Here is a 13,564-nt window from a genome sequence, read left to right as displayed (position 1 = left end):
ATTGGTGTCAAAGATGAAGACAACCTAGTTTGCTAATAGAATTCAGAATTATAATTACTTTTCTGGAAGTCAATCTGCCTAACTTCCTTGCCACATTCAGCAAAAATGGCTCAATGCTTTTCTTGGTATCAAAGTGAAGCCAAACTAGAGAAAGACTGACCACCTTTTTAAAAGGATGAAAACTGAACCTTTACAATGACAAGCTCAGTTATATGGCAAACTCAAAGCAGAACAGGATATAGCCAGAATTTTATATCTCCCTGCAGCAGCTTTGACATACCAACTTCTTCAAGCGGCTTGTAGTTATCAAAGGGATCAGAAATTTTATCTACAGTGCATATTCTGCAAAGTACTTTGCAAGAACTGAAGGATGTAATCTAGCCAAGACTTTCCCAATTATTAGTACTCATGGAAAAAAAAAACCACCAAAACCCAACAAAACAAACAAAAAAAAACAACAAAAAAAGGTTTCTTAATATTTACAACTTCTCACATCAGTTTGATGATTAAAATGATTGTATAACTGAAATCTTTTTTTACAACATCCTCCTAACAGGTAGAGCAAGCTGATGCCACAACCAGCAGGAACAGTATAATTAATATATGATTTTGACTTTATATTAATAATAGAGCAATACACTAATTAAAACCAACATCGACTGAACTTTCTATTTACACTAGCTCAGACAGCACAGGAGGCAAAGAACTGTATTTCAGAGGCATATGTGAATGTTAGAGCTTCTGTCATCCAGGTGCCATTTCTGACAGAACACATGTGTGCTGAACAGTTGGCAAAAGAATGAAAAAGATTACTGAAGATATATAGGCACACAGAATCTGGGATGACATAAAAATTAAGTCCATATAGGAGGTGACAGACTGCTTCTAGAAAGATATTTTTTCCCTACAATTTCTTCCATCTTCATAAGTGCGTGTGTGCACACATGCACAAAAAAAGATTAAAAGGGAAAGGATGAGGGGGATTTTTGATATATTTTAAATACAAATCAAGAAAAGACTTTTTATTTGGCATTTCTGCTTTCTTTTGGGAAGGAAAAGGAAACTAATTTGGCTATTAGGAAGCTTTGATTCCTAAATTTAGTCAAGGCAGACTCTCCTCCTGTGAAGTCAGCATCAATACCCAGGATAATAATAGCACCTGTCTTTTGACATCAAAGTTCTCTGCCTGAGAAAACAAATAATGTAAACAACAAACTTCATGTATTGTATGGATGCTCCTGGCTTTCCTGTTAACTGAATACACTTGCCGGGCATGAGTGTTCTCTTATTTTGGAGATCTGGAATGTAAAAGTGACTGACTGACGGATTGCAAAACTTTCTTATGAATTTGGACTGCAAGAAATGGTATCGTTTACTGTCTCACAGTGAAGGGACTGTGTGTTCCTACGTAGTCTTGTTGAAGCTGAAGAAATCTTGATGATAGATTCATTGCATCCGCTAGTTTTCATCTGGATCCAGATCAAGGTCAACTTCATTGGAAATGTTAAGATAAAAGAAAGCATAGAAAGCCAACAAAAATACCAGTATAGCTGCAAGGACAAGTGCAACTTCCTGTAGGAATAAGAGAAAAAAGTAAAACAAAACGTGTTAGAAACAGTACCATATTTTCAGATAAATCAGGAATATTATTTCCCTTCTATAATACATATCAAAACGAGATCAGCCATATAATTGCACAAGGCATTGATACTTTAATGATTTCTTCTTTGTGATTACCATTTCAGAATGTTATAAAATCCATTCCCTTAATAAAGATTTTGGTGAGTCTGATATACTGCCAAAAACGGGATGGATGTCTTAAAGACCTAAAAATAGGAGCTTTATATCCTGTTATTATGCTATTCCTTCTTTTTTAAAAGAAAAGACAGAATCCATAAACCACAGTTTTGAACACAAATTTAAGTTATGAATTTACACTGTGAATTTTGATGTTTTCTAGCAATATGTTACTGCTTTTTGCCAACAAATTTGTAATTTTTTAATGAAGCAAACACAGTATGGTGGAAGTCAATGAAAATTGCTACCTCTACCTCCCAACCTCCTGGCATGCATTACAATATGGAGCTACAAAATCGTTCAGAATTGGATGAAACTTTTCTTCCTTCCCTTTGCAATAAGGCAAAAAGCACAACAATGTGCACTTGTGCTTGCCTCTCTTCCCATAAAATATTGCAACTTGATGCATCTTCCTTAATTAACATAAAGGAGTCTTCCAAAGTATACATGATTTATAGCAGCTTTCAGAAGCAGAAAAATGTTTTTGCACTACACGTCATGCTCATTATGTGACTGCCTATCATCATATTCTATCTTAAAGCTGGACTCTGTTAAGCTCCAACTTTAGATCTCAAATATAATAAATCACAATTATCATACTCTTTATAACATTACTTCTTTCAAAGTGACACTGTTTCATATTTTAAAGTTTCTATTCTCCTGGAAAGCACAGCATACTTCGTATAGTGTTGGCTTTCATTTTGCTAGACAATGAAAGAAGAAATACAAATTTGACAAAAATCTTAATGTTCCTGGAGCTCTCAGAAACTGCGACTTCCACAGCTAACACCATGCACTGCTTCATCCTCTATCATCATGATGCATTTTTAAAATCTGAGGTGCTCAAAAGGAACAGGTTGGTTTGTTCCACCCTGAACTGTTTTCCCAAATCTCAGCTTCATGTTGGCCTACAAACCATCTATGTCAGAACAATCCAGCTATAAACTTAAAAGGAGAGAAGAAAAACAGTTCCGTGACTTTACAACAACTAATCTGAATCAGTACAGAAGATGCCACATCAAACCTACTCTGCCAGTGGGATTGAAACAAGATGCCTACACCATACCTAGACAATTGTACACCCTTTACCATCCAAGGATAGAATCTGACCCTCTTTGGTGCAGAATTCATTGTGTCCTCTAAAATAGGTCAAGAGAATTCTTCCTGATAATGCCTGTTTCTCCCCTTAGACTAGAAGGGGAGTAGAGATGATACCTGCACTGTAGGATGAATTCTATCCAGGATCTCTAGATTGATGGTGGCTTTGTGACTGACTTTGTGTGTCCACTGCCATGAAGGAGTTAAAACTGTTGGTCTCATCTTTTTTAAAGTCTAGCCCTTAATCTGGCATTCTTCTATAGAACAGCATTTCATTTGCATTTACATGAATGCATTAACTAGTTCATCAGAATGTTGGATCAATAATTCAACATATGCCATCTAATAAACTTTGAAATACTACTGCCTAGTTGGCATGTGCTCTATAGGAATTTTTGTTCTATAGAAACCTTTGCTTTACATTTTATACAGATGATTAATTGAGATGTACTTTAAATTTATTTTACCACATTAAAATTGCTCTTGTAAATTTGCTGAGGCTCTTTGCTGCAGAATTCAACTACATTTTCCTCTTAGAATTATCATCTTCTGAACCTCATCCTCCTGATTTCATATGATTTGATTAAAAAAAAATAAGAAAGTACATCTAATTCACTAATATATTAAAGGAAAGTGATTTTTGCTTTGTTGCAGTTGCAACACGTCAGTATCTCACAAAAGGGCATAGCAGCATCAGACAGGTTTCATTTATTTCCTTGTATCCACAGCTGTGCTCCCAGACCCATCTGGCCACGCAGCTACTAATCTTAAGAGGATGCAATAAACAAGTGACATACAACTGCAAGCTCCATCTGCTCAGGAGAGTGGACACAAAACCGTACAATGCAGGCACAGTTCACGCTTGATACAGACAGCAAATTCATTCCAATATTAAAAAGTTTTTTCCCTTGTTTGGATGCCATACTTGCCACACTTTGCTTTACAATAGGTTCACCTGTTCTATCCCTTCTCCTCAGCCACACTTCTGAAACACTGCGATTGCAGCAGCAAAATTATGGGGAATGTTTGCATCAAAGATCTGTTTTCTAGGAAGTAAAACTGGGAAAATCCTACTTTTTTTCTCAAGCTGCCCAGTGACTGTTTTGACAGGAGTAGTTCCTTTATTCCTCTGCCTAAGCTTTACAGTGAATAACACTGAGGTAACAATGCTACTTTCCTTGCTCAGGCATTAGGAACTGGGTGGCTGGATCAGTATTTATTAACCCTCAGAATAAAAAGCCTTACTGAAATTCCAGGTTTGAGAATTATGCAAGAACCTTAATTTTGAGTTACTAAAAGAGTACTAAAAATCTAAAATAAAGGGCCTAACAAAGGACACCTGGCTCTCAGCTAGTGATATGCATTCTCTTAAGAATTGTATCCAGTTTATGAACTTTTCTAAACATAAATTTTGCAATGTAAATAGCAAATGAGACGCTACACCACTATACTGTCTTTGCAACAGTAGTCTATATTGTCATTTTAATTTGTTTTGTACTTATCAGGTTTTGCTATTTGTATTTTAAGCCATGCATAGAAATGAAATGTTAAAATACTCCCCGCTCGGCATATATAGCTCCCTTTCTCCTGCATTTTATGGATCATCCCCATCATCCCTCTGTGAAATCCATTTACTCAGAGGATTTCATCATGAATAATTAACCAATATAGAAAAAGTCTTATAGAAATAAACTTAAAATGATCACAGGGCTTCTTCTCCTTTTTTTCTTTTTTAACATGGAACAGAACACTAGGAAATAACATCCCTGCTCTCAAATCGCAAAGAAGCCTTCAAAAGGAACAGAATTTTCTATTATATTCTCTTACATTTAGAATAACATCTGTAGAATCCTACAAATTTCAGCTTGGTTAAGTTTTTGAGAAACTTTTCCATAAAGGAAACATATGCCATAACAGCATAATGTAGATTTAGTTCTTTCGTTAGTTCTTTCATTTTTTGACAGTTCTATGTCTCTCATGCCAAAATACTTGGATAATGTCCTCGGATTCACCCTGACGGAGCAAGGTGCAGAGTTGGGCTCTAAACAAGACTAATCAGAAATTGAAAAAAGTAGCAGTGAGGATAAAAAGTTGGCTGTAACAACACAAATCACAGAATCAGAGAATGGTTAGATTTGGAAAGTACCTTAAACATCATCTAGTTCCTAACTCCCCCACCACAGGCAGGGACACTTTCCACTAGATCAGGTTGCTCAAAACTCTATCCAACCTGGCCTTAAACACTTTGAGGCAATCCACATCCACAACTTCTAATTCCAGACACCGTGTATGGCAGCATCACATCCCATGCATACAGGGAAATGTTACACTTTCAGGAAATTTCAGATTTTTTACATATATTTTTTTTATTGTCCTACAAAGAGAATCATACCTTTTGTTATCTGCAACCAGCTTAAAACTAAGTGAAAGAGTTCCACAAATTGCTGTCTTTGAAATGCTAAACTGTCCCTACTGATTTCTGGGAAGAGATGAACAGAAAATCATACTGACCAAGGATACCTGTAGAATTTAAAGAAACATAGATGGACTTGAGAATCATGAACCTTTTCATCCCATATAATTTTTAACCAAAAGACTTTATCTGAACATTCATCATTTTTTAGAGTTTGAAAAAAATTATATTTAAAAATGGATGCAGAACATTCTACAGCTAATAAGAGGTAACAAAAGTAACTTAGTAACTTTTATCAGTCATTTTTGTGTTTGGTTTTTTTTTACTGTAAAAATTTCAGATGGAAGAAAGATCATTTTTGTCTCAAATAATGAGAACAAAGTACTATTAGAGAGTCACTTAAAAGGCCTGGCTGTATGTTCACAAAGTAACAGGATTCATTTTAATATAGCTAAATGCAAGATAATATATACAGGTATCAAAGATGTACAAAGTACAGACTGTTGAAAAACAGTGACTCTCGAAAGTCTTTTGGATTTAAGGGGTAACCACTCCCTCAGCACTCTGAATGTGCAAAGGCAGAAGAGCTTCCAGTAGGGAGATGACTGGTATTTATTTTATTATAGAGAAGAATGAGAGCTAGTTTGCTTACAGCATATAACTGTAAGGCGCTTCGCAGTGTGGGGTCTTTCTATCTTGTTTACAAGAACCTCTCAAGGCTCAGCTGTGGTTAGATAAGATCTGTCTTGAAATAGGATGCCATTTCCTAGAAGCAAGAATGATTGAACATTCCATTTACCTTTTGGGGAAAATACGGACTTCCATGGCTGGGAGTCTTTTATGGTCAGATCTCTCAAAAAAGTACATTTTGGTTTAGCTTCAACTTGGGTTTGTGTGAAAAGGAGGTCCTGGCAACCAGCCTTGGAGTTGGTAAACTCAGCCCTCTAGACTGCTCCACTCCTTCAGGACACAGGGAAGACTGCAATTACTTACATGGTCAGTGCTATATTCTGAACCCCTGAAGTACCATATTGTTAAAAGTAAAGGCACCTCTTGCTTCAGTGCTTCAGACTTTTCTGTATAGGATAAAAGAAGTTTCCCTACTTTCCAGGAACCTTTCCTCCAATTGTATTGATTTAATTTCTAGGATTTGAGGTTTTGTTGTTGTCAACTGTTACTTTGAAGTGTTAGAGATTGGTCACAAGTACACACCAAAGCTGAGTAAGATGGACTAGTGCTCTGAGATGGTACAGAAAATCCTCCTAAGCTCCTGCTTGGTGCTTCTTGTGCATCTTGTTCCCATGTTCAAACCACCATGATTACTGTACTTATGTATACAGGTCAGGCCAGGGTCACAAGGGATCAATCTGACTTTGTTTTCCTGTCGGATTTTCCACGCCCTTCCTTTTCAAGGTCAGGGATCAAAGTCTGACTACTGAGATCACTGGGAACATCAGAGTCTGTTCACTGGTGGCACATTTAGCCGCCCTGCTCTTTACGTGAGGCACATAAGCTGAAGACCCAGTATTTTGGCCCTTACAAAGTGCCTGGGCTTCCTAGAAAGTATTTGGACGAAATTTTACGATCTGTAACATATAGAAGCCCAGATCAAATGATCTAATAGCCCCTTGCAGGCTTATTTTCTGCAAAGCTATGCAACTATATTCCCAACTTATCTTGGCAATTGTAGTTCACTAACTTAGCAGATCATGAGCAGCATGAAATCAGAGAATGCTATTTGCCAAAATACACCAGGAACGTCTTGTTATCTACTCATACATAACTTGTTCCAGATGAGATACACTGTTAATAGTGAGCTAGCTACCTACACAATAGATTAAGTAGATGGGCAAAAGACTGACAGTAAGCTCTCAGTTTTTTAGGATGCATTTTTTCCTTAGCTCAATCGATGTACTATCTTGCTAATAATTCTCTATGGAGTGGGATTCTGCAGTCAATTATGTTTTTGTGAGTGGGTGTAAAATACTATTGTTCAATTTGTGTCTAGCTTTCAACAAGAGAGAAAACTTCATCATCTATCACATGGACCAGTGATTCATTCTGCAGCCTCTGAACAAAGTCTTTCCCCGAGAACTCCTATTAGTTTTGGCCTCTGCATACCAAACCCCACCTATTTGGTGCTGAGCTTCTACATTCCTCAAACCATTTTCTGCTTGCCATCCTCCTGCTGGCACCTCTTCCTCACCCTCTGAGAACCGAGTTAGCACTGATGGTGCAGACCCCTTGCTGCTTGAGCTGGTAAGGATGAGCAGGTGGGCTTCCACCCGCACAAGCTCCCCGTGGGGGATAACAAAACAACCACACAAAGATTCAGAGGCTCCCTTTTTGGTACTGCTACAAAAAATTCTGTCGTACCCAAACACCAGGAGACATACAGCATACTGCTTTCTCTACAAGTTGTTTCTCAAGACAGGGGTCCTGCTCTCCCAATAGATACCATATATTTTGGCACTATCTGCATTAGTGTCACATGTACAAGCAGAGCCACCATAATAGCTCTGTTACAACATTTAATCTTTAAACATGTTTAAAGAGCAAATATTGCACACCAAATACTAGCATGGTCACCCTGCTTGAACTAACTTTTGATAGTTATTAGTGCTCAGCTGCTTCTCTGACATTATCAACACGGATAAAATCTCTCATTGGGGAAATTAAAAAGTACTAAATGCCAGTGACTCAAAGAAACTTTGTTACTTTAAACCTTGCATTAAAATGACAAGGCAATCAAAGTTTGACAAGACAAGCTAATTAGTATGCCAGCAATGAAATGTGAAGGATCTCTAGGGAATTGGTTCTGAAAAGTTTATGTCATTTACAGGGCCTTTTTTTTTTACAGCAAATGTTGTCAGTTCTCATGGTGAAATACACAACATCTGAATTTCATTATCTTTGTAGAAATTAAGGACTAAAATACCTCCATTATTTTCCAGTCCTTTTTTTTTTCTTTGCCTAAGAAAAGTCTACACCAAGTCTTAGTTTACAGCCAGGAATATAAGCTCTTCAGGACACCAGTGCAAAACAACTCCGGAAGGATCAAGGAGCACTAAAAATCCTACAGTTTCAAGTGTTGCTATGATACTTATTGTTTTAGGTATTTCACAGAATTACAAAAATATTCCTCTTTCCCAAACAACTTGTACTTTTACATGTATGAAAAGAACATCCTTCCTCTACAATACTTTTACTAACTGCAACTTAGCTTTTTATAAGAAAATGTTTCTATATTTTGAAATGCTGCACACTGCATTATGTACTGAAGCCTGGATAAACAAATAAAATGTATGGTAAATAAACACAGATTTGTAAGAACTTTGGACATTCTATTTAAAGTGCTACCTACTTACTGCATTACATTGGGGTTATACTAATTTTTTTTCTTCAACACAGACCGAAGTTAGTCAACTGTCACTGCACAGAATCAGAGCCTACATCACATAAAAAGACTAAAATTCCAGCTTTTGGAAGGCGAATCATATTGTTTATTGCTATGAGAAAACTTTGTTAATACGAGGTGACAACTGTGATGATACCTTCCCAAAGGAATAGCTCAGGCACACTCAAAAGCCCTGAATATTAGGAAACAATTAAAGGAATGCACCCTCAAGCCTCAAAACAATTTAGCGAATGTACAGAACCTGAAGGGACAAGGAGTGATTTAACACTCTGCTGTCACACTAAGCACAAGACTTCAAGAAATTCTAATTTCAAAATTTATATAGAAGATAACAGAAGTATCTGGGATAGGTGTGGAGAATGAGTGCAAGAAGACTGCTTTTGGACAGCTGTGAGAACTTACAGTGGCCTGAGCAAAACAAGCCCTGCCTGGGAGAGGGAGAGAGCTTACAGGGCTTCACAACTAAACAACCTCTCCTTGGGTCGGAATGGCGATTTCCCTGCAGACACTCCAGGCACATCCACTGCCCACATAGCAAAGCTCTGCTGAACTGGGGGAATAGAGCAGGGTGAAAAGTTGTCACTGCAAGATGGGAGGTGCAAGTTTACCCTGAGACATTAAATATGCCTCACTTCTGTGCTGAGCGCTTCACAGTCCGCCAGTAGAAGCACAGTTTTATTCTACAGGGATTGACCATATTCTGGTAGAAGTATTGTAACATTTAGTAAGCCTGAGGTTGTTGGCATTAAGCAGGTTCAGTGAGAAGGATGCACACAAAGGCCCTGCTTTCCTTCCCCCCACAAGCATATCCCAAGGGAAAGGTGCCCAACCTACCTTCAGTTTTGCTTCAACTATGTCAGCTTTTCTCAGCAATTAGGAAGCAAAGCAAAATGACTGTGATCTGTTTGGGTATGATCCAGAGTCATATTTTAAGGTTCAGGTGTGCAAAAAATACTACAGCCGGAAGACAGCATTTTAAAGACTTTGGGATTTTTTTAAAGGCAGAGGCAGAACTGCAAACCTGAGATACTGTGCACTGCTATTATCAGAACCCCCAAAACACAACATCCTGTGACATGGAGAACATGGGTGTACCTTGATGGCAAAACTCATTCTTACGTAGATGTCAGCCGGTGTTCTGCTAAAACATGCAGGAGAATATTTGCACAAAATACACTGTTCTCAATTTATTTTCTCACTAAAACTTTATTCTTCACTATACACAGGATTACACATACGTTTTCCTATTCTCCCTATTTTAAAATAAGAATTACTGAAGAAAACAAGGAATCAAAACAGGTTTTAAAGAACCAAGGTTCATATTTTTCTCATTTGTGAAAGACATGCAAAAACCTTGCATGTTTTAGAACTGGACTGTACAGTAAAACAGTACTCCAAGTAGAACATCACTTTTAAAAGGTCATGTTATTGAAAGCAAAATGGAAAGAAATAAAAACAAGATCTAATAAGAAAGGAAGGGAAAAACACTGAACTCAAAAGGTTAATAATCTATCCCTTAAACAAAAAAGGCAATCTACCTTTTCTCATTAAAACCTGACACACAGCACTAACTGAAGAGATTATGTTGTGAAAACATACTGCATTGCATGGTAATGCTTGATCGAGATCGGCAATCAGGAGCAAAAAGAAAGCACTGTTTCGTGATTATAATAGCAAATTCTGGAAGACAACCAAATACATCATCTGGCAGCTCAACAGCTGTTACAACTTGGTAGTAATACCTTGGCATTTGCTATAAGCTATAACTTGAAAAAATTGATTTCTCACCTGCCAGAAACAAGAAAATGTTCTCCTTTTAACATTTCTGAAGTTTCTTCCACTAGAATATCCAGGTATTTGATCCACTTTTTTATTCTGCTCAGTTTTTACCCTTGCTGCTAACCTATTTGTGTATTAACCTGATTCAAAAACGAGTTTGAGGGAAAAATAGTGGCTGCAACTTAAATCAATTTTCCATGCATACAGTACTTTATTGACCCTAAAGTAAGTATGCGTCATAACAAGGACATGGACCACTTAAAATCTTTCAGCATTTCAACTGTTCTAGTTATTTTAGGGTTAAGTAAAAGCAATCCATCATAAATATTTTAGATTCTGGCATTCCACCTAGATTTTGAAGTGTCATAAACAATATCTCTCAAAAATCAATATTCACACAGTACATCTATGGGGAAAAGAAACAACATATACACAAAGGTGGTATAAGCTGTCAAACAGATCTCTACCTTTACGCCTAGTGCAGTTTTCTTGGCCTCTGCTTTTAATCTTGTAGCTCTTAACATAGGCCTGGTTTTCTTATAATCTTGTTTTCCTAGAGTAGAAAAGCACATTTAAGGAAAATGACACAAAATAGAATATAAAGAATATCAGCAATTATTTCAGTTGAAAAGTCAGATCTAACGTTTTGAAAACATCCCCTAGTCCAGCACTTTAAAGAGGAACTATTCTGTGAGACTGGGGCTTGGTCTGTGGAGAAAAGGTAGCACAGAGAACGACAGCAACAAGCAAGAGCCAACAAACCAGTGCAGAACCTAGTACTCCAGAGGAACATCAAAACACATGTACAGTTAGCCATCCACTAGTATAATGTTTATTAAATTGGTCAGTAAGCATCAGACAGCAAATAAGTAGATTAAAGATGATGTTTTTCCCTCTCATTTCAATCAAAACAAAATTTTCATTATAATTTTTGTTGGGTATTCATCCCTAATGCATATATAAATGTGTAATACAGGACATTATGGTGAGTGTAAATGTTGATCATTATGAACCGGAACATTATTTGCAAGTATCAGAACTCAGAGACATGAGTGTCAGTCCAAGTAAGCGCTTATAAAACCACTGCTTCACACCACTTGCTTGTAGAAATGTGTTACACAGAATCTTCTAGAAGTGTCTCAGATGAACTTTTATGGGGACTATCTCTTGCAGGCACAAAGAGTGCAGCCGAGTGCTTGATTACTGTGCGTGCATATGAACTGAGTTCAGAGCAGGACACGCAAGTACTCAAAAATGGCATAAATCATTTATCTCAATAATACAGAATAAAATGCTTGATATCTCTCAAGGATATTTTGCTTTCTGAAGGGGCTGTTATTGCTGTATTATGTACTATTTAAGTTAACATGAGTCAAGGCTCAGATACCGTCACAAAAGGAGGAGAAAGAAAAGAGTAATCAGTGAAAAAACTCCTCAGAGAGGTAGAACTTCAGTGTAACTGCTTTGGCTGTTCAAAGATGTCCTTTCCATTCCCCTTGCTCCCCTAAATGCATACATGCCCTTATGTCCTTTTTGCCTATTTCCAAAGCCAAGCTACAATGATGTAAGCAGGAGTGTTTGGCTGTTTTTAAACCACTAATTTTATCTAGTTGTACATTAGCTTTCATTATGGTTATATTCAAGTAATTCAACCTTTCCTCTAAAACCATGCCCACTAGTTTTTTGTATGCAATACTCCCATTTGCTCAACCAGATGTGATCTTGCATTCATAATCACTAGTGCAATCTTCTATTTTATGATCACCTTCAAAACTGGAATATTTTGCAGTGGTGAAATTGTAAGACATGAGTTGGAAAAGAAGGTCTTCTCCAGCAATACACTGGGTTCATGAAAATGCACCTCTGTCTACTTTCTCTATCACTGCTCATATTCAATACAGAGCAACTCTGTAGCATACTGTGGATGCTGAACTCACATTACGAATTTGCATTCATTGCATAATTTCTCCTCAACCCCTCGGGATTATATATTGTGAATGTCTCCATATTATCCTTTGGTCAGGTATTACTCACGAAAGACCTGAAACAACTTAGAAAAATAACCAAAACCATGCCTACTGGTGGAGGGAAGTATATATACAAGGAACCTTTTTAGAGGACTAAGCAAAGAAAAGATGACCATTTCTGTCTCATGCTCCAATATATTCATCCAGTCAATTTATCTCAACTGCAGGACAGGATTATTCTTCAGAAATCAATGACATCTGGTAATAGGATGCGTCAAGAGTACAGTAAGTTTTTTGAACAGTTAGGGAAAGAATTACAGGAACCACCAAAATGGCTATGTCATAAGAGGAAGCCGGCCAGAAAGAGTACGTTTCTTCTCCCTAAAGCACTGCAGTCATACTTTTGTTATGAACTAGTTAAATAGCTGTCAGAACTTCCACTGTAAATGGCAAGAGTTTATAACTCATGAAAATTCACTCCAGACCGAAATTTGGCATAGATGTACCCCTGCCTTGAATTTTCTTGTTTGTTTGCTGGGAGCCAGCTTTCAATAAAGTGATGCAGCTGTTCTTACTTACTTGTGAACAAACTACAGAAATTTATCCTCCTGAGATGTTTTAAGCACGAAAAATACCTTTGCTCAGAAGTATATAACTGGCAAGGACTAAGTTCAATTTCAGTTCTCATAATTCAGGTTTACTGCTCTCCCACCTGGGGTAAATAAAGCAGGATAGTCAGAGGTTTCCCTTCCAGTGATGCAACAGCATTAGATAATGAAGCTTTGTAAGGATCATTAGGAATGGGAAACAAGTGAGCTACTGAAACCCATCTACCCTTCCTCCAACAGCCTATTCTCCCTCTTTCTCTCCAAGAGTCAACTGTGAAGGTGATACAAGCAGGAATAAACATTGCACAGGAGACCCAGTGTGTGAACTGCATATATTGGCAGAACCAAATCTATCATTAGAAAATGGAGAGCTTATTGGTGTTCTTTCCCTTGGTTTCAGGCACTATGCTACTGTTTATCATGGCTATGGCTAAGACTGGATTCTACTTATCTAGAGAATACTTCCAGAGTTATATTAAATCTG

General features: G+C 37.3%; 1 protein-coding gene across 2 annotated transcripts in view; it reads right to left on the bottom strand.

The window, feature by feature from the left end:
• Window positions 1-596: 596 nt before the first annotated feature.
• TRIQK (triple QxxK/R motif containing) overlaps window positions 597-13,564 on the bottom strand; it is a 59,077-nt gene continuing 46,109 nt past the window's right edge. For both annotated transcript variants that reach the window (XM_061448117.1, XM_061448118.1), the window contains 2 exons: window positions 10,973-11,058; window positions 597-1,572 (listed from right to left, as the gene is read on the bottom strand). In XM_061448117.1, coding sequence (XP_061304101.1) covers window positions 1,459-1,572; window positions 10,973-11,058 — 200 coding nt within the window. In that variant the 3' untranslated portion in view covers window positions 597-1,458. The remainder of the gene's footprint in view (window positions 1,573-10,972; window positions 11,059-13,564) is intronic.

This window comes from Pezoporus flaviventris, unplaced genomic scaffold (genome assembly GCF_033815535.1).
Source record: "Pezoporus flaviventris isolate CSIRO_AGI_PZ_B2104156 unplaced genomic scaffold, CSIRO_AGI_Pfla_v1 ptg000007l, whole genome shotgun sequence".
NCBI lineage: Eukaryota > Metazoa > Chordata > Aves > Psittaciformes > Psittacidae > Pezoporus > Pezoporus flaviventris.
Note: the sequence above shows the minus strand (reverse complement) of the source record. Positions and strands in the feature narration are given on the sequence as shown.